The 20,498-nt window shown below is 40.8% G+C and overlaps 3 protein-coding genes across 8 annotated transcripts; 2 read left to right on the top strand and 1 right to left on the bottom strand.

The window, feature by feature from the left end:
- Nucleotides 1–106: 106 nt before the first annotated feature.
- On the bottom strand, nt 107–19,549 carry pik3c2g (phosphatidylinositol-4-phosphate 3-kinase catalytic subunit type 2 gamma). 5 transcript variants are annotated; one of them, XR_005639972.1, is made up of 33 exons: nt 16,604–17,047; nt 16,384–16,463; nt 15,791–15,948; nt 15,052–15,166; nt 14,816–14,927; nt 14,343–14,413; nt 14,097–14,160; nt 13,852–13,977; nt 13,520–13,550; nt 12,779–12,962; nt 12,491–12,613; nt 12,015–12,143; nt 11,069–11,183; nt 10,841–10,974; nt 10,461–10,649; nt 8,525–8,618; nt 8,224–8,318; nt 7,727–7,907; nt 6,386–6,493; nt 6,179–6,271; nt 5,650–5,779; nt 5,408–5,544; nt 5,121–5,290; nt 4,806–4,962; nt 4,584–4,693; nt 4,305–4,473; nt 3,170–3,288; nt 2,964–3,060; nt 2,809–2,872; nt 2,543–2,622; nt 2,268–2,393; nt 1,367–1,687; nt 107–988 (listed from the first exon to the last, which is right to left on the bottom strand). XR_005639972.1 is itself a non-coding variant. In XM_039807718.1 (33 exons), exons 2-33 carry the CDS (start codon nt 17,045–17,047, stop codon nt 1,535–1,537), a joined length of 4,158 nt encoding a protein of 1,385 aa, XP_039663652.1. In that variant the 5' UTR covers nt 17,048–17,127; nt 19,471–19,549; the 3' UTR covers nt 107–1,534. The 5 variants fall into 5 exon arrangements, 4 of the variants coding, with proteins under 4 accessions (XP_039663652.1, XP_039663653.1, XP_039663651.1 ...); XM_039807718.1 differs by adding an exon at nt 19,471–19,549 and having other exon boundaries at nt 107–1,687; nt 16,604–17,127; XM_039807719.1 differs by adding an exon at nt 18,265–18,285 and having other exon boundaries at nt 107–1,687; nt 16,604–17,127.
- On the top strand, nt 18,085–19,418 carry LOC120563522 (small integral membrane protein 29-like). 2 transcript variants are annotated; one of them, XM_039807729.1, is made up of 5 exons: nt 18,085–18,144; nt 18,322–18,596; nt 18,683–18,708; nt 18,801–18,903; nt 19,019–19,418. In XM_039807729.1, the coding sequence occupies exons 2-5, from the start codon at nt 18,450–18,452 to the stop codon at nt 19,070–19,072; spliced, it is 330 nt and encodes a 109-aa protein (XP_039663663.1). In that variant the 5' UTR covers nt 18,085–18,144; nt 18,322–18,449; the 3' UTR covers nt 19,073–19,418. The 2 variants fall into 2 exon arrangements, with proteins under 2 accessions (XP_039663663.1, XP_039663664.1); XM_039807730.1 differs by lacking the exon at nt 18,085–18,144 and having other exon boundaries at nt 18,315–18,596.
- On the top strand, nt 19,442–20,496 carry LOC120563520 (protein Bouncer-like). Its single transcript, XM_039807725.1, has 2 exons — nt 19,442–19,593; nt 19,745–20,496. Exons 1-2 carry the CDS (start codon nt 19,571–19,573, stop codon nt 20,229–20,231), a joined length of 510 nt encoding a protein of 169 aa, XP_039663659.1. The 5' UTR covers nt 19,442–19,570; the 3' UTR covers nt 20,232–20,496.
- Nucleotides 20,497–20,498: the final 2 nt, after the last annotated feature.

Genomic DNA, 20,498 nt, shown 5'->3' with positions numbered 1-20,498 from the left:
ACACACACACACACACACACCTTGCCAACAGATGGAGAAGCGTGGCTGATGCAGCTACAACAACAACAAAAGTTTATAAATAAATCAAAAGCACCATTTCCCCAGATATACATGTAAATACCAGTTTTATTGTCAGAAAATAGACGTGCCTTTTCTCTACTGCAGAGGAGGAAAAATAAAAACAGAAGGCTCCAGCAGGGCTGAAAAGACACTCTAAAGAAGAATAACTACGCTGGCATCACTCAAGTAGTGGAGAAATCCCTGGAGCAGGATATTAGAGTCATATCACAGAATTAATAATTGATGCAAGTGCAATTATTGTGGTAGAGTTGAGCACACATAAGAACCACAAGGCACAGTGTTGTTTTTGGATTAATCATCTATTCCAAAACAATGGATGCAATTCTTCTATTAGGTCTGAAACTGATGAGTGATGCCAGGAGACATCAATAGTCCATAAGCACTACTATGAAAGAGTAGCAGCCAGCATTTTCTTCCAAGCCTTCCTCCCTGTGAGAGACCAAGCAGGGAATAATATAAATAGCATTCACAGAGGTATACATTATTGAACCAAATCCAGTGCATGGAAGGCTATTTCTATCTATGTGCATCACTAAATCCTTTAAATAAGTACGGGTCAGCAGGCCTGTCAGGCTGTTTGTGTGTGCTTTTTCAGGGGTATTTGCGTGAGCATGTGAGTGTCTGACTTGGCATGTTTGCATATGCATGTGCATAACTGTGTTTGAATGCCACTGATGGATAAGACAAAGGATGGAGTGAGGGGGAGAGTGTTAACTCAGCCCCTCAGGCCAGAGTTGTCATCCTGCTCACACACTCCTCACTCCTCTCCCTCACCCGCCTGTCTCCCGCCTCCAATTCCACTGGTCAAGGACATCCAGTTGACACAGCCCAAAGGGACAAACACACTCAGTCTGAGCAGGTAACAGACAGGCAGCCCCTAACAGCACTACATCACCTCCTCTTTAATCTGTCACATCGACAGTCTCGACCACACACACACACACACACACACACACACACACACACACACACACACACACACACACACACACACACACACACACACACACACACACACACACACACACACACACACACACACACGAGGACTGTTTGAGTTAAAGTAAAAAAAACAAAGTGCAAGTGTGATAATAAAAGTAGTTTCTTTCCCTAATCCATCATCAAGGCCACATCCAAAAATCTGACTAATTAGCTAATGTCCTTCATTTGATTGACATTTAAAAATAAACACAGAGGGTAAATGATGCTTCACACAGTAAACAGTCTCCTTCCCTGAGTCTTTTACTCAGTCTTGTAACGTCATCCAAATACCCCATCCACTCACAGCTCTGGGGTGAGGTTAAGTTGCATCTGATGAATAGAGAGTGCACAGTTCCTCTGCTCAGGTGAGTTGGTCTCATTCATACAGTCTGAGAAATCTTTGGATTGATTCTTTCCCTCGGTGTGATTGTACCCCCTGCTGGCAGCAGGCCGACAGTGCAGCTCTCTGAGGTCAGACTGCACAGTTCCCGAGGGGAAACCAGGTATCCTTTTCAAGCAACTCCTCCTCCAGTCTAATGTTGGTTGCAGCCACAAAAGTCTTCTTGCTCTTCACTGTCACTTCCAGCACCATCCCATACAGTAGTGGGACATAATTGTACTCCAGCTGTGAAATAAGAGGCGGATAGGTTTAGCTTTCAAACAGCTCTACATTCAGAACATCCATTCATTTGAGGATATTTCTGTTATACAGTTTAGCTTTTATCTAAGATTTCGGTCAAATGTTTTTTTCCCTTTGCTTCCATTTGGCTCTGCACAGGTTTCACTTTGCAAAATAAAAGACTGTAAGAGTCTTTTAAGTGTTTGAGAGGCTACTAGTCAGAATCCGCAGGGTTTAACACTCAAAGATCAGACTCACACAGCAGGGAGAGCAGCTTTAAACTTTGAACATTCACTCTAACTTTGTGTAATGATCACTTTTAAAACTTGGGTGAAAGCACTTCCTCTCAAGAGGTACTGTACATACATAAAACATAGATTAGATTATAATAAAATAGCATTTATAAATGTTAAATTAATGTTTAGCTTAGGTTAGCTCACTGTTGGGCAATGTTGCAATCTAAATCAAAGGTCTAAGGATTTAGGGTGTCATATGATGTACAACCGTATGATGTATGACGAAAACCAAAAGGAAGCTGTGACTGTGCTAAATCATGGATAGGGTGTAGGAAGGATGGAAGTTGTACCAGTTCATTGAAGGTTGGATTGTCATTATTGCGGACCACCTTAGTCTTCTTCTTGGAGCGCTGCTTAGGGTCCGGTCTCAAACGCATGACCACGTAGGCGTCCGGGTTAGAGCCGTTTGCCTGCTTCTGTTGAAAAGAGAAAAAGGGCCAGAAGGGACAGCCTGCACTTGAGCACACACCATAAAGTATTTATAAGAGAGAACACATTTACTACATATGCTTTCCTCTTGTTAAATGCTACAAACAATGCAATAATAAGAGTGAAGGAAACTCACAATGTTCTTCAGGTGTTTTACCAAGACTGAGAGCTTACAGTCAGAGTAAGAAATGTTGAGCTGGATCTGAGGACGGGCCCCTGCAATAGATCAGTGCATCAGTGCCAGTAAACCACTGCATAACATGTGTTATACTGTACTGTGTATGGACTATCTTTAGAATTCCCTCGCGACGTGGCACTGAATCAATTTTCACATTCTAAATATTGTCTTTAGCATGACGTTTTTTTAATACACCCCCTCATTATTAAAGAGCAGGAAATTACCTGTCATCACACTTTCTTGGACTGTGCTGGGGCCATCCAGGAACAAGCTGCACACATATTCATTCTGCAAGCGACAGAACGAGGGAGGTTTGCAAGTTAGAGCCAGGTATAACAAGATATCCCAGAGAAATCAACCAGTGAAGAGAGAAACTTACTCCCTTGCATGGTCCCTCAAAAAGCTCTTTCAGATATTTATTCAGCCGAGACATCTTGCTGCCCGGGGTGAAGGACAACTTAAACCACCGAGGAAACCTATAAAAAGGGAGAAGAAGTGAAGACATGCATCACATTATGACATTATTGTGGAAGAAAATAGCAGCATTTCAAAATAAAATAGGCATGTGATTTTTTCTTCACTCACTGAGGCAGCATAGTTTCAATGAAGTATTTCTGAAGCTGCTTATGGATCAGCTCAAACTGCCCATATGTCTTCTCACTGTTCAGAAAACCATCATGTATGGTCACTCTCAGGTCATAGATCTGCAAATCAAACAAAACGAATTAGGTTACAGGGTGACTATATTAGTAAAGACCGTTGATATCCCGGGATCCACTTTGAAGCTCTCGGGCAGTTGTTATATCATCCACGTTCTTAAACAGCTGATTCCCAGTTTTCTCTCATGAGTGCTCTTTGGTAACTAGCTTACGCACTTAAAATCTCTTGGCAGAAGGCAGCTCAAGGGAAGGTTTACCCTTAAGGATATGTAAAGCATCCCATTATTACAGTTTTTATGGTTGGTCGGTCTTGTGTTAGGAACATTAGATGTATACAAGTGAATAAAACTGTAAAGGTAAGGCAGGAATATTTAACAATTAGTTTTTGGACCTGTGCAAACATTTTTTAAAACTAACCCCAGGTCTAAAGTCGGTAATTGCCATCTATGACCTTTTACAGTGCTTTCTATTATAGAAGTCAATCCTAGCCAATAACTTCTTTAACTTAGTTTAACAGTTAAATATTTCCTCTGTTTTATGTTAGAGTTTACATTAAAAAGAATGTGGGAAATAATGAATTTGTGTGATTATACTGTGCTAACAAAACGACCACTACTAGCACTTAGAAGCAGTGAAAATTAAGAGTTCCCAAATTCTTATATTAAACGTTAACTGATCAACTGGTCCAACTGTGTCTCCAAACAGTTAAACCTGACATCTGATCAAAGAGCAGTGAAATGCCAACAAACGTCAGTAACACTCCTCACTTGACTCTGGGGAGTAAGGGAAAGGCTTTCCAAATAAAGCAATGCTGCCTAGGAGGCCATAAGTGACAGCAGACCCAACACACACAGTCAGATGAGTGCCAGGGGTTATTTCTCTTAAAACAAAAACGTGTGAATCTGCTGCCAGTTCCGTGTGTCTCAGCTCCCCTAGCTATTCAGATCTAACACAAAGCTCTGTAGTGCAATTCTCATTGGCATTTCATTATGTAAATCAACACTGAGGCCATTATTTTCTGTGTGAATAACCACAGCATGAAGAGCAACATGCAGCCTCACCACATCTTTTCCCCTGACGGTGTATCCCTGGATGACAGCTTCTTGGATGTTGGTGCTGGGAGCGGGGATGCCTTCCCGGGTTCGTGGATCTTGTTTCTTCCCTTGGGCCATGCTGTGTGTCAGGAAGTTAAACTTGACTGCAACACAGCCCATGCTTTCCTTGATCTTCCTACATCAGGAGGGATTCAAACAGTTACTAATCAGATTATTACAGCGACAGAAATCCATTATGGGATATTTTGAAGAATTTGTTTAGAATTTGTGTGTTCATTCGATTACTTTGTAAAGTAGGATGTGGCCTCCAGGTCTGTGTCATGAGGTCTGAGGTTTCTCTGGACATATTGCAGGTCATTAGAGTCCTTCAATTCTGGCATTCTTGCACTGAGCATCTAGAAACCACATACACATCATGAACAAAAAGGTGTATTATGTAATATGATCTATTCTCAGATATAGCCAAGAGATTGTTACCGTGATGATGTTATTCAGTAAAGGTCTTACCAGCTCCAACAAGCTGAGTATCAGTGCAGAGCGCTCTCTGATTATGTTGTAGGCTTCACAGCAGAGCTCCACGAAGCGATGCAAGCGCTGAGGCTTCTGCCCCCCGCCTGTGATGAAGTGCTGCATCTCGGATGTAAAGATGAATGGTGATCGATCCCTGTCATCGCAACAACAACAAAAAAGAGCAGGGGAAGGTTCTCGTTCATTCACATTATTTGTCTTTGACTTTATAACTTTTCTGTATCTCCTTGCTGCCCAAACACAAACGCCACTCTTTTCACTTTCAAAACGATGCTTGACTTTTTATTTACTTGCCTTTTAAAGCTTCCGAACTTCTGTGCATTGCCCATAATCTTGCCAAAGTCGATGTGAAACATGTGTCCACTGTGTCTCAACATGATGTTGTCATTGTGGCGGTCACAGATCCCCAGGATGAAGGTGGCCACACACCACCCTGCACACGAGTGGATGAAGTTCATAACAGCCTGCAAATACACAGTAGCAGAGTGTTACGCAATGCAACAAGCAAAGACAAATTTCCACGTGTATGGTAAAGCATACAGTAATGGTCAAGTCATAAAATATGTTGTAGTGGTTGTAACCTTCTCATAATCCTCCTTAGTTTTGTTCCACATGTGGAACCATTTCTCTAATGTGTCTTCTCGAAGGGTGCCACCCAGACCCCACTCCTGCTGAATCTTGCCCAGGGTAACTGCCTCTGGAACCACTTCCACCAGGCCTGGCGACCACATAAGAATATACATGGAAAAACATAAATTCACAGCCACAGAGATATAACACAAAGGAAATATTATTGTGCATTCAAAAACACAAATAAACTGACCCTGAGCTCGCCCTGTAGAAAGACACCTGTAGGTGATCATTCGCAGGTCCAGCCCGTGCTGGAGCCAAACCCTGTCCATCACACGGACTATCTGAAGTACCAGCATGTCCTGACGCAGGTTATCTCCTGTCTGAACAACACATTTAACTGAGTGATGAAAACTGTCTACTAGAAGGTTGTTGTTGTTTTTACCCAGCAAGACGGTCTAAGTGGCATGTCACAAGTATCCCCTTTGTGTTGAGCCGTTGTTCAAGCTACAGTGGAATTATATAGCAAATTTGGGGCGTTGATTATGCTAACAACCAAATCTCACAAATGTGCACGTCCTCATGAACACATGACATTCATCAGGCTCAAACACGCAATTTATAACATGTTTGTCCAGTTAAGAGAGTTGGGTGAATCTGATTTGTAAACTTGTACGAGCAAACCTCAAAGAAAAAAGTAAGAAAAATTTAGGATAAGAATATTAAATTTGTTTTTGAATGATGCCTAGTGTGGATCAATGAAGCAACATATTATTACAAACCTTGCAGATGACACTGATGTTCTTGGCCAGAGGGTCAGAGCAGATAAATGAGATCCCCAGAGGGGCAGCATTGGAGTTGTAGAACTTACAGGCCTGTAGGTAACATAACAAAAGGAGTTAACACTCCTCCAAAAATGGTATACAACTGTGTGTATATTATATTTCAGTCATGATATAAAGGTGTCATTTGTTGTGTAATGTTCTTACATCCACGTCCAATGCCTTTACACGGACTGCAGGATCCAGTGGCAGACAGCAGCTGATCCCATCTCTGAAGAACTCATCAATCTTCCACTTTTCTTTGTTCAAAACAGTCTGCAGAGAAACACATCGGGCCCTATTTTAACGATCTGAAACGCAAGTGTGAAACGCCAAACGCAAGTAGCTTTGTGGGCGGATCTCGGGCGCTGTTGCTATTATACCGGCGGGATAAATGACTCTTGCGCCCGACGCAAATCTTAAATGGGTTGGTCTGAAGTAGCTAGGTGTGGTTTGGGCGTAACGTGAAAATAACCAATCAGAGCGTCATCTCACATTCCCTTTAAGAGCAGGCGTATTGTTCCGTGGCGGACTGCTATTATGACGGCGGATTTGCCTGGCGCACGCCAGCGGGAGCTGTCCGGGATGCGGCAAAGTAATAAATGCCCGTCTTGGCCGGGTGGCGATGTTGCTGCGGCCTCTCGGGCGCAACTCCTCAAGTCTGGAGAGGATTGCTGCAGCCATGGAGGTGGGCCTCAAAACGCACCACCTGCTCCTGTTGGGCCCTTCCTCTTCCCCCACTCCATCTCCGCACCCGGCTCCACCAGGAGCGCCATCGCGCATTACTCCAGATTCACCAGATTCCGCCGGAGTGTCCAATCCCACCGTAGTTCAACATCACGTCTCCTTAAGTCCTCTAATATTTCCTCATTTATGTCATCAACACATCCATGATTCATGGAAATGTGTAAAACACAACAAGCCACAAAGAATGCGGCGACTTTTTGAGGACTGTACTGTAAAGTGCTTCCTGACCTATCCAAACACCTGAAGCGCATTTTCAGTAATATTTTCTTTGTAATTATGTATGGTTTTCAAAAATGGGAACTGCTGTAGATGAGAGAAGTGTATGCGCGTTGTGCACACACTACATTATGGCCAAGCATTCGTCCCTAAAATAGCATCTGAATAACGCGCTACTGACTTTAGACTAGCGCCACTGACTTTAGACCAGGTTTTTCCGGTCGGTGGAATTGTTTTCTGAAACTGCAAAATAGGACTACGTAACGTTTGCGCCTGAACACGCCTCCTCTTTTCGCTGAACCGGCCCCGGGAGCGCAAATACATTCCCTAATTTACCGACGTGCGTCTGTGGAGGGAAAAGCCCGCTGTGCGTCGGGTGCAAAATAGGAATGATACATGCGTCGGTGTACAAAGGCAATTGCGCTGAGTGCAAGATAGGGCCCATCAAATGAAAGAGCTAACAAATGAAATACATGACAATGAAGCATGATGAGCGAGTTAGTGAGTAAATGAATAAATGGGTAGATCATATATGTGTTTACAGACCTTACGTCGAGCCTTATCGGCAGTGCACACTTTCTCAGCCACTTGTACAAGCACAGACACCAGGCGGGTTTCATGCTCCAGCTCCTGCCTCAGTGCGCGGCCACAGCAGTGCCGCAGGGCAGCCTGAACCTTACTGAACCAACTCTGGTAGTAAGGGTCAGTGTGAGCATCCTCTAGCAGCCTGCCAGAATGTGAAACATTAATGAATGATACAACTTTACTGTACATACTGCAGTGAAAAATACTGAGCATCAAAACAATGGAGCAATGAAAAAAACAATTTTTTGCATAAAATGATTTCATCTCACATTTATTCCTATTTGCAACATTACTGCTGATTACATCATCGCAACCTTTTTTTTTTCCATTTGTAAAACTAGAGATTTAATTTCACTTTCATTAGGTTATCAACATTTTCAGGTGAATGAAACAACAATGGTGTTAGCAGTAATCCAAAACTACATTCCCTCAGTTTGATGTCTGACTCGGCTGCTTACCAGAAGAGTTGCTGAGCAATCCGAATGTTCTTCAGTGATCTCTCCAACAGCAGCATCACCAGAGGTCCATCCAACTCCCACTCACTCTTCAGAGCCTGCAGCACAGGATGAATGATCAAACTACCACCAAACCACTGAGGAATCTACAGAGTGTACTAACCATTCTCATATTTAAACCAATTAAACACTGGCTTGGTCTTGAAATACTGACCTCTAAAGACACAGAAAGGATGATGAGGAGATGAATGTGAGGTGTAATAGTGTAATAGTAATAGTGGTGTGTGTGTGTGTGTGTGCTTACCTGGACCAACTGTGGCAGAAAAACCTCGAGCTCTCCATCTGGTATCTTTTCAAAGTACTGAACCGCAGCCCTCCGCACAGTCTGATCATGAAAACTGAAAAAGATATAGAAAGTCACCAAACAAGACTAATGGAAGCCTGAATCATGGTTGTGATCACAAATGTCATTTTGGGCCCCAGGGGCCTGTTTCAGAAAGCAGGTTTAGTGAAAACTACACTCTGGGTTTTCCGTTTCAGAAAGGGAGGTAGATCAAACCTGAGAGAGAGGGGTAACTCCAGCCAGTTTCAGAAAGAGAGGTAACTTAACCTCAGAGTCAGTTACTATGGTAACAGAGTCTGTGAACCTAACCTGGTCGGGAGCAGGTTCAATAAACCTCGAGTTTCTCTCAGTCTCCTGCCTCTGACACAGCGCTCTTCCATTTCATTCATTCAGTCTGTATCAGGCACATCCACCAGTTTTCACTAGTAACATTATACTTATGATTAAACATGAAATGAATACACTATATTGGAACTTACACATTGACTCGAGCAGCAATTTTCTCCCACGCCAAATCTCGCTCTTTTGCAGCAGCAGCTGTGTTGCTTTTTAAAAATAAAATATATGTTCAAACTCGCTGTATGTGCGCATGAGTATTTCCAGTTCCAGATGGGTGAAGTACGGCAACTGTTTTTTTTGTGGTTGTTGCCATGGTGAATCGCAATATCATGGCTCCATTCATGCTGCCTTTTTATAGTGGTGGTGCATTTGCTTAACTCAGAGTGAACCTACTCTGAGTTGATTGAACTAACCCAAATCAGCTGTTCTGGAACCAAAAAAATCAGAGTTTCCCATCTCAGGGTAAATCAGCTCAGAGATCAGGGTTAGACTCAGAGTTTGTTAAACCTCCTTCCTGAAACGGACCTCTGGTCTGCTTGTCTTGTGTTGAGTTTACTGGGCCTACAAAACCACATTCAAAGAATGAATTATTTATTAAGAAAATATCCAAGATAATATCACAGAGAGCATCATACAGTCCATGATAAGAGTATTTAAGTTGTCAGCTAATACAAGTACTGTTTGATGCTATAGTGGTATATAAAACACTAAGATGATTGTTGAGTGTGGCCAGCAAAGAGTACACCTTCTCCAAAAACGGAAGTCTTTTTCAGTGAAATTCATTATTCTTAAATCATTTTTTTATTAATCTTTTATTGAGAGACTTTCCACCTTTTTTATTTATTTATCTGTTCCAGAGCCTGTTAGTGAAGGACAGAAGCAGCAAGAGGAATCTGATCTCTTTTGTGGAAATAAATGAGACCATTAAACCTACGTGGTCACATTCTGCTGCCTTCAGGACATACTGTTGCTATGCTCTACCTGCCTGTAAAACTGATCAGCCTTTATCCCCTTTTACTTTCAGCCTTCTCCGTTATTTATGGTTCATTTTTATGCTATTGGTCAGTTTCAGATATTCAGTGTGTTTTTAAGACATTTTGGGATATTTATTAATGTATAATTCCACATACTATTTTAGCTCCGTGATTAACAGTGTTTTTTCCTTTCTTCCCGTTTTTATTGTATGTATGTGTGTATGTATGTGTGTATGTATGTATATATGTATATATATATATATATATATATATATATATATATATATATATATATATATATATATATATATATATATAGTGTGTTGACCTGCTGGAATGGAAAAAAGATCAGGCATAATGTGTTGGAAAACATCATTGAATATTTTAGATCACCTTCTTAGAAGATGCTGATATGCTACTGAAATCATGGCATGGTTGTAAGTGTACCAGAAACACATTACCAAAAAAAAAACATCAACACAAGCCTTTCTCCATGTGTTGTATGCTATACATTTCTGCTGTTCCTTGCAGCTTTGCATAATGATTGTGTCCATGTTTCTGTATGTGAACAAAGTGTAAACTACCTGTCACTGAGCAGGAAGAGGGCCTCCTCAGGTAGATGGATTGGCCAGTTCTCTACAACGGTATAGATTTCTGTCAAGTTCTCGGGCTGCCACTGGGGGGCTCCACCCAGCAGCAGGTGGAGGAACGTACAAGCTTTGTCACTGCAGTGACGCTTACTCCAGAGGAAAGCCTTCTCATTTTGTGTTAGACTGGGGAAGGAGAGACAATTTTAGGTGTTTCGGGATATACACAACCAGAGAAAACAAGGGAATAGAAATCTCCCTTTAGAAATGAAAAAAATGTCCAAAAATATGAAACTAAAAATATGAAACTTTGAATGCAGCACATACTACATGTACAGTAGTTCATAATATAAAGTGTGTTATTTTCTTCTACTCACAAGCAGAGACAGTGCTTCTTAGAGACTTCCAACATTTTCTTTTGCAATTCCTCACATGGCTGAGTAAATATGAATGAACCAGGGAGGGCGATGGGCCTCTGATACTTCCACTCAAAATGATCTTGAAACTCCAGCTGGGGAAAGGTGGAAGGATGAATGATTGAGCAGGAAATGTGGTGTCTTTTGTGTTTTGGTCAACAGGGGGCAGAGTTGTCCAGTGTTACTGACCTGCAGTATGACCCCGACAGCTTGTCTGTGGCTGTCAAACAGGGCAGGGGAGGGAGGAGCAGGCAGCTCGGCCAGCGTAGACATACTGAGCAGAACGGTGCCCATTACCAGAGTCCTAGACACACATAGTGCACATACTATAGGTCAGTAATTATAACATGAATGTACATGAAGTACTGTACAAGAAAATAATATATTAGAAGTAATAATAACCTTTATTTAAATGAATATAGCACTTAGAAGTAGAATTTATTGATATGTCAAATCAAATTACTCTTTAAAACACATAAGAAAATAGCATGAGCAACACTAAGTGATATAAGTTACTGACTTAGCAATTCTTAAGGCAGGATTAACATTGTCCTCTCTAGTTTTTAGTCTTCATGACATTCAAGGGGCCTGAGCTGTGCTCTACTTGACATAGAAGTATGATTATAATATATGGGAACAAATACAGAGACAATAAAAAAAAAAACGTTTCTCTATAGATGTTTTGTGGTAAGAAAGTAGAGTTGCAGCAGTTAAATGAATTAATAATCTTTTCATAAGTGTAAAAGATAAAAGTGACTGAAATTTTAATGCATTTCTCTTTTTTTAAAGTAATTTGAAAAATGTGTTAAAAGGGCACTTCGCCAATCTTACAAAAAGGAGACTCTTAGTAGTTCCGGCAGGCATGGAAGTCATTTTATAGTCAGCACATTTTCCAGACACCCTCCAATCATGTATGGCCATGACTTGTGTCTCACAATAAGTAGTCCATATAAACATTTAGCGCTCATTCAGCGTGCATATAACAGCGCTGAGCTGCAATCAGGAATTTAACTCCCTCCACTTCCCTAGCCTCTTCCTGTTTTATCATTTACAAATGTGAATATGGAATTTTAAACCGGTCCAAAAGTGAATACAAAAACTTTACAAGATGGTTTAAACGTCATGGACAACCTACCTGTTGCTGTAAAGAGGTAGTACAGCCCAGCCTAAAAGCTCGGGGCCCTTGCCTCGCTTGGAGCCCTTGAGGCAAAATGTCAACATGCACTCATATGGCAGCTGATTTACCGGAACAGGGAACACCATCCTAAAATCAAAAACATACAGTAAACATAATCATTTTCTTTGAATTTTTCTCAGTCATCCATTTACTTGTTATGTTATTTCTTAAATCTTTTCATTTGCTCTTCTTTCTTTATAATATTCTACTACTCATAAATCTGTATTGAAATGAACTGATTAGGATTTTTTCTTATAGACACACTTATGATGGCGCAACAGACCAGTACAAAAACAGCCTGGATCAGATTGTCATTAAAGAAGCAAGGATAGTAAGTAAGTCTGACAATGTAATTATTGTGTGAACAAGGAATAAGGAAGTTGAATGTGATAAAATAACCTTTACAGAAGGAGAATCTAAGATTTTGCGCTTACATGCGGTTACACTGGATCTTGTTTCCGTATGACAAGGCGGTGCTGATATTTTCAGAAATTCCTGCGTCACTGATGTTTGTTCCTCCATATGTCAACTCACAGGAAACAGAGAAGCACTCATAACTAAAAATAATGGAGGAAAGGGAAAGCAATAAAACACATTGTTCTTATAAGGGATGTGGTCAACATTTGTATCTGTGTGCACTTATTTGTGTATCAGTACTGCATGTGTGTACATACGCATATCAAAATGACTGTGTTTGTGTCCGACTATAAATGCACACATACTTGTTCAACCAAGTGGGTTGTAGTTGGTAGAGAGCGGAGATTTTGAATTGGAGGATTTCAGTGTTGTCATCAACATCGAGTATTTGCACGTTGCTGGTTAGCTCCTGACCTCTGAAGTCTGACTGGAAGTTGTCAAAAAAGATCTGCAGCACTTTAAGCAGCGCCCTGTGGAGCATGAGCATGGCTGGAATACAGAGAATAAAATAAAAATGTTAATATACCAAACAGGTAACACTTTACTTTAAGTTTTCCTATTTAGCATTAATAAGTAGTACACGAACATTTAATAGTATATAACATTTAATAAATGTTTATAATACACTATAATGTAGTTATAAGCAGATATGAAGACAATTTTAAGCGTTTATTAATGTACAGTATTTGTCAACAAGTACTTCTAACTTTTCCTATGAACACATTTTATATTATTATAATGGTTTTACTTTTTCATTCATTATCTGTTAATACACCAGCCTCCTCTTATGGGAGGCAACAGGAGGAGTTATAGTTGTTGACAAATGTGTCAATAAACGCTTATATTTGCTTACAACTACATTACGGTGTGTTATAGCCTTACCCATGTATGACATGTTTCATATATTTGAGGGCACTCACACAGTGGATATTTCACACTCAAAAATCAAAAAAATTTAAGACAAACAAATGGGTAACCCAGTTTCTTTATTAAATAAAAATAATCCACACACCCACACCCACTATAATTGAGTAACAGCTCCTCACCAGTTTCACACTCCGACATCTCATCATGACTCTGTAAAAAAGATAAGGAAACAAAGCTTTGTATTGTTCAGAGGAATGAGGAGGTATTCTTTTCTTCCACAACACATTGTTTGATGCACTGCAGTTTCACAATACCAGAGGCATGGTAAAAAATAAAAAAGATAACACAGCATTATCTTTAAAAAAAAAAAGAAGAAAAAGTAGCTTGAAGCAGGATTAAAATGTGATAACACAGGACAACGGCAAAGGGCTCATTGCAAGTGACTGTATGTTTATACTGAATATGGCCCTTTATCACATGAGGAATTTTACAAATGTATGCAATATCCTACCAGAGGTATGGGATTGATTCTGTTGAGACTGCCAATAGTGTCCTCCAGCTCCTGACACGACAGCCCACACAGAAGATTGCTGATGGCGCGAACATGGCCCACAAGCACATTAACGTTTATCCCAGACTGCAGACACGATGAGATCAGACCCAAGTAAGAAAAATAGCAGAAAGTCAGCTTAGGATACATGTATGTAGGATATGTGTGTAAATAAATATCACACTGGTTATCCTCTCTTTACTGACCTTATTTCTCATCAGCTCTGTCACCTCTCTGTTGTAGCTACTGAGCACATCCTGCAGGCTCAACCTGAGAGAACGAAAGATTAAACACACACGTATCTCAAAGTGGCAGTGAACCATGAAGCAAAGCTACCATTCCTTTGGTTTTCTACAAAAAGACACTGGTTGACACATGACCCACTGAACAGTTGTTGTTGTTGTTGTTGTTATTGAAGCCATTTCCCAAAGCTGAGGTGGGATGCATCTTACTTGCAGGTGTTGAAAACACAGACAGGACGCAGGTACTGGTACAGCTGGCATGTTGTTCGGTCATCCTCCCCCTCAGAGAAGAAAACACAGGTTGAAATCCTGATTGATCCGTAGGATTGCGGCAGTTTATTGAGTAGTGTTTTTGAATAACTGTATAATCTCATATATAATTTATATAAAGCATGCAGAGTCATTAAATGACAGTGGGTTTTGACTATACATCTAAGGACACATCAGGTTCACCTTTATTCTATTTAATTGTGGCTGCTAAATGCCATCAGCCATGATGTGATGTGTAAACAGACCAAAGTCAAGAACACAGGGTGGAGGTTTTTACAGCAACCATAGAGCTGATAATAACAAGCTGGCTAAGGGCCAGGCACAGGTCTTTCAAGACTGAAGATAGGCCACTCCTTCTTGGTAAATAATCTACACTGTAGGTGGGAACAGAGAAGGAGTTTGAACTGACTTACATCTCTGCCCAGACGATGTTTGAGGTTGTTTATGTGGAGCAGCCGGAGAGGGACTACTAGTTTAAACTTGTAGTAGATCTGAATAGTCTCGTGCATACCCAGCAGCTCTTCACTGAGGAGAGATCACCAAATTAAACAAAAAATCAATGTGGAAACACACCATGTTTGATAAGAACATCATAGACTAGAGCCTCACAGCTCATAGGTAAATGTTCATTTCTGGATTAGTGACTTACTTTTGGAGATACTGATCAGAGTCGCACAATTTCAAATAATGTTGCCCACTTGTGCTGGGAGGTCGGTCCAGCAGCTGGAAGATTTCATCTATCAGACTCGTCACTGTCCTGTTCACTGAATAAAAGATGAGAATTCAGAGTCCGAACACTTCTGCCAACATCTGCAGAGACTGAAGAATGAGCCGGAGTGTCCTCTGAGACTGTAGTGCATAACAAACACGCATTGGGGGAGTACTTCCCTTTTCTGCTACTTTTATACTTTTACTCCACTACATTTATCTGACAGCTGAAGTACATACAAACCATATAATGAATTTATAAAGTATGATGCTTTATTATAGAATAAAGGCCTCCACACAGGTGTTGTAGTTATGTGGCTGATTAGACCTCCGCAGGCTGGATTTACATGAGGTCACCATGTACCAATAAGAATGATAGAGATTTAAATTGGCACACAACTAAACTTACAAACAACTAAATTTAAATGACAGTCCCAAAAATATATACTTTTAAGATAAAAACAATTGTTTTGTGACCTTGGGAGCTCCAGAATGTAATACTCTAAAAAGGGTCCACAATAAGTTATTTTGCTTTCAATACTTTAAGTATACTGTATATTGCTGCACCTCATTATTCGGATTATTATTTTTTAGGTGCGACATCATCAATTGAAAGACAGCCTTCTAAACTACAGTGACTGTACATATTTTGACTGTGGTACAGTGTTGGTTAATCTTACCTGTGGTGGGGAAGGGGAGCTGGTGATCGTCCCAGTCCGTGGCCACGCTGACAGTCACCTCCACCTGCTGCAGCAGTGCAGGGTGGATTTGTAACACTCGACTCCATACCACACCTGAGTTATAAATGCTGTCTGCGTGCTTGTACCGTGACATTAGCCTGCCAGAGACGGTAAAGAAAAACAGGTTGCCAAAGAGAAAAAAGAAAGTATGACAACAGACATGTTCTTTATCTAAACTTCATATGAACACGATTCATTTCAGCTCACAGAAGGCACAAAAATACTGTCGAGTTGAAAGAAAGATAGAAAATCACGTTTCTGACAGTAGCCTATATTAAAATAAATCACATATAAAAGAACATTTTGGAAAAAAATCATGTGGAGATCATTTTTAAGCAACTACAACTGTAGGATCCAGCAATAAAAAAAAATAAAATAAAAAAAACTTACTTAACTGTGTTAACATTTAAAAAAATTAATTTCACTGTATTTTATATTTATCTCATTTACATGCCAAACAGATAATTGAAAAGTAAGTTTAAAAATATATTTAATTTAAATATATAGGAACTAATTTGTATGCACTCTCTCACTTGGAAGTTGCAGCACAAAAAGAAGCCAGCCTCTTGGTGCTGCCTTGTGGAGTGTTCGTTAGTGTGATGGCCCACGGGTCCTGATGTGAAGAAAATAAAGACATATTACATACTGAGGCCTTTACTCTGATTTTGCCAATTTTTAATTTGAGTCATTTGATTTAATCACAAAAAAGGAGCTTTTGTCTTCGGCCAGAGACAAACTACAAGAGATACTCACATGATTGTCTATTTCTGTCCTGGAACGATTCTGTTTGTGAGCGGGCTCAGTGATGTCACAGGAAAGCTGCCCATTGATGTTGCGGATGGGTACTCGTGTCCTGGGGGGGACAGGAGGGGGTGCTTGGCCTTGTGTACATGGTAAACATGCACTAGGAAGCCTGGTTCTGAGTAAAGGGACAGGGCGACGCACTGGGGGAGGCCCATTTGTGCTTTGGTGCTCTGTACACCCAGGACCACCTCCTCCTCCTCCTCCTCCTCCTCCTCCTCCTCCATCACCCCAGAGATTGCCTGGGGGGTCGGGTTGGGATACGATCCCAGTCAAGGTGGACCCGTACAAATGAGTCTCATTATCAGCTAGATCCTCAGTAAGAGAAATGGGTCCGTCAACGACGCTTGCATCTTGTCTCTGGATTGTTCCATTTCGCTTTTGATAAGGATCCATCACATTTTAGGAAGTCGTACAAGTCCTCCTGTTTCACGCTCTTAAAACGTCCTCACTTCATAGCACAGCAGAATACAGAACTATGTGGAATTAAAACAATAACGAAAAACAGAATTAGGATTTAGGAATGAATCACATAAGTGTATGAGACTATTGTTGCAGGCAGGGCAGGTACTCGGTTTTATGACTGGAGTCTAACTGAACCTGCGGGTTAACGCTAATTATTAACAAGCTTTCAAATCTTAATAGGAAATCTACCGGCGCGCGCCACTACTATGGCAGACACTTGTGTTAAAGTCTTCAACTTTAGACCATCATCATTACATTAGTTAAATATTAAAACTGTTCGGTCAAAACTGTATCATTCATTCAATACAAAAAAAGACTTGTCACATTACTAAGGATCTCACATATACTGAAAGCATTTTCACAGCTGAGAACTTTAGATCAGCTCCACATACCAAACGCAGGCTATTGCAAAGTACTGCGAGCTTTTTTTTGTTGGCAACTTACCATCAAAGCTGTGTTAACTGTGTCCCTGTAAACCCATCTTGTGCCGACGAGGTGTGCCTGACTGAAGCCATGCTAAGCTAGTTGGACCTGTACAAGACTTGGAAAGCTTCCTATCTGTGTTCCCTTCCCTCACCCCTCCCACTGTCCCTCCCCTCCTCCCCCCTCCTGCAACCCACAACAACTTTCCCTCTGCTGGAGGAAAAAGAACATCACATGTGTGTACTGTGGTTGTTGACGTAAATTAGTTTCAAAATCAAATGTGCCAAAACAATCCAGATACATTTAAAGTTATTATTTATTTTAAGTACAATTTCGACCCTTATTAAAGCAATTAACGCAATATATTCATATCACTGTGCAATAATTACTACAGTACTGGAAACATTTCTTTTAAACTTGTAATGTATGTACTATACAAATCTATCAATTTCAAAGAAACCGACATATGACATCACATCCACTCCTAACTCAGGAATGTCACTGAGCAGGTTGAGGTATGTAAGGACTGTGTTCTAATGTGAAGTGTGAAATGAAAGCAGCAAAAAGGAAATGTGTATTTGCGTACTCTACATATGACACATAAGGTAAGATTAAATTACTCAGGGTTTTTTGTACTATCGTCAACTTCCTAGTTCATTTCATTTGAACATGTCCTACATACTCGTGTTATGATTTGATACTATAAATAAAAAAATTGAACATACTGATCATTGGATGATAAATCTCTTAGTAAACGGTGTGTGCTGTTTGACTCTCTTTAGCAATAAGTGAGTCTTCCAGGGGTTGAGAAACATGGCCGTTCAGTGAGAATGACAGCAACGGCACTCCACTGAATGTGTCACAAAGGTGTCAGCTGAGGTGCACGCAGCAGAGGGGTGTTCTGTACTGTATGAGGGAGGAGATCGAGCAGAAAGAAATGCATTTCAACAGCACAACTCCCCACATTTCACCCCCAAACCACAAACCTGGATTTCCTGGTTACTATGCACTGATTCCCTTTGTACTACTCATACTGATTGGATGTGTGCTGGCAATGGTAAGAACAGTTCTGCATCTTTAATTTCACATGACTGCATCATATAGAATTATCTTTTAAGTTTGTATTGTTGTGCTTCTCTTCAGGTTGTTTATATCAGGAGGAAGTCCAGGTAAGGTGGTTTCTGTGGTTTAAGCATCACTTTCAGATCAATTTGGTATCTTTAAGGATTTATTTTCTATTGTTTTTCATACTTTGCTTCAGACTAGATGAGCTGCGCCATAGGATGATTCCTCTGTACAGCTACGACGCCGCAGAGGAACAAGAAGAGTGGAAGGACGCTGGCAGGGAAGAGGAGGAGCTGACTGTAAGCAAACCACTAAAACTTCACTAACCATATACAATATACCTCCATTTTCTATCATATACACATGGGTGGTAATGAACCCTTTAGCTTATCAATAATTTGTTTTTCTTTGCAGGAACCTTTGTATAAGGAGGGAAAGCTCTTGTTTTCATCGGTCTATGGAACATGAACAGAAAGTCAAGAAAGAAAAAATAATGTGGCCAATTACAGGAAGATTTCTCCATTTCTATTTTGTGTTGCAGATGCTTTACGAATATAGACTGGACTCTTATTAATAAAAACATCATTCAACAGCTACTAGCGCCACATGAAATGATTTAATTTCTTCCCACATGACATGTTCTATGCAGAGCAACAGACAGATGACACTACAGGCTAATCCTCTCTTTTGCCTTAGTTAAGATTTTGTTTAAGACTTTACCAAGTGTTTTGAAGGATACTGCAAGATTGTCATTTTTGAGCAATTACCTGGAAGCTAAAATCCAACTTAAAACCCTTTTTGTTTTGCGTGTGTATTTCTAAAATTATTTTTTTTGCATTAGGCTTAAAAAGGCATGAAAGACACACCTGTTTCTGCTTGGTAATCAGAGGGTTTACTGGGTTGGTGTTTGGAGGTTCCTCAGGTTGACACATCTTCACACCATCTGGGGATTTAACAGACAGGAAGATGGCATCACAAAGAAAAAGCAGGTGAACATTGCACCCCAACAAGCAATTGAAACCCATAAAACCTCTAACTGATGAATGTGAATAATTATATGAAAGTGTTTGAATATATGATATATGAAAATGTTTCCTGTCTGCATCCTTTCTCTTAACTCTGTGTGTGGCTCTACATTAGTCTGGAGGCCCATCTGTTGGGACCACGCTGGTTCCTGACCTCCATCCTGTTGGCCACAGCGCTGGTCCTCCCCGCTCTGAGTCTGGATAGCCTGCTGTGTTACTTCTGTCCTCTGCAGCAGAAAGGCAAGTCCTGCCCCAAAATCACCAGCCAGTGTCTGCCTGATCAGCGCTGTTCCAGCTCCAAAGGCCACTACGGCTCCCTCCACATCCTGTCGGCTCAGGGCTGCGTGGACACTGAACTCTGTGGCTCCCATGAAATCACCTCTTATCGGGGGGTCAAGTACAACGTCAGCCACGCCTGCTGCTGCAAAGACGAATGTAACGGCCAGCCAAAGTCTGACACCACACTGAAGATGGTACTGGGGATGACCACAGCCAAAATGGATTACATTAATGTCAATAATGTTCTTAGAGAGGATCCCTGGGATTCATGTGCAAATTACACATCGTCAAAGAGCTCCACATTACCTGTCATTGCATTATAGAAGTGCTTATAGAAGGCTTGGGTGAGGCCTGTTAGCCATAGGCACTAACCTGAGCCTCCAAAACGCATTTGATCAAATGTTTGTGATTATTAGTATTTTTGCAAAATGAATGTGTAAATGAGAAGAAAATGTGATTGCATTTTAGTTCTAGAGAGAAAAAGGTGGACTTATCGGCCATCCTCCTGGTATATAGAGTAAATGCTGACAATTTATTTATGTGGTTATTGATGAATGCAGCAAAATAAAAGCACCATAATTAAGTCTCCC

This window comes from Perca fluviatilis, chromosome 8 (assembly GCF_010015445.1).
Source record: "Perca fluviatilis chromosome 8, GENO_Pfluv_1.0, whole genome shotgun sequence".
Classification (NCBI taxonomy): Eukaryota; Metazoa; Chordata; class Actinopteri; order Perciformes; family Percidae; genus Perca; species Perca fluviatilis.
This window is presented reverse-complemented; position numbering and strand designations above follow the sequence as displayed.

Excerpts from the sequence above, each read along its gene's own strand:
- LOC120563520 (XM_039807725.1), top strand. The coding sequence starts at position 19,571 with ATGGCATCACAAAGAAAAAGCAG. Across the intron at positions 19,594-19,744 it reads GCATCACAAAGAAAAAGCAG|TCTGGAGGCCCATCTGTTGG; the intron begins GTGAACATTGCA and ends GCTCTACATTAG.
- LOC120563522 (XM_039807729.1), top strand. The coding sequence starts at position 18,450 with ATGAGGGAGGAGATCGAGCAGAAAGAAATGCATTTCAACAGCACAACT. Across the intron at positions 18,709-18,800 it reads TATATCAGGAGGAAGTCCAG|ACTAGATGAGCTGCGCCATA; the intron begins GTAAGGTGGTTT and ends ACTTTGCTTCAG. Across the intron at positions 18,904-19,018 it reads GGGAAGAGGAGGAGCTGACT|GAACCTTTGTATAAGGAGGG; the intron begins GTAAGCAAACCA and ends TTTTCTTTGCAG.
- pik3c2g (XM_039807718.1), bottom strand. The coding sequence starts at position 17,047 with ATGGATCCTTATCAAAAGCGAAATGGAACAATCCAGAGACAAGATGCA. Across the intron at positions 4,474-4,583 it reads GCCACATCCTACTTTACAAA|GAAGATCAAGGAAAGCATGG; the intron begins GTAATCGAATGA and ends CTCCTGATGTAG. Across the intron at positions 2,394-2,542 it reads TAAAACACCTGAAGAACATT|AAGCAGGCAAACGGCTCTAA; the intron begins GTGAGTTTCCTT and ends TCTTTTCAACAG.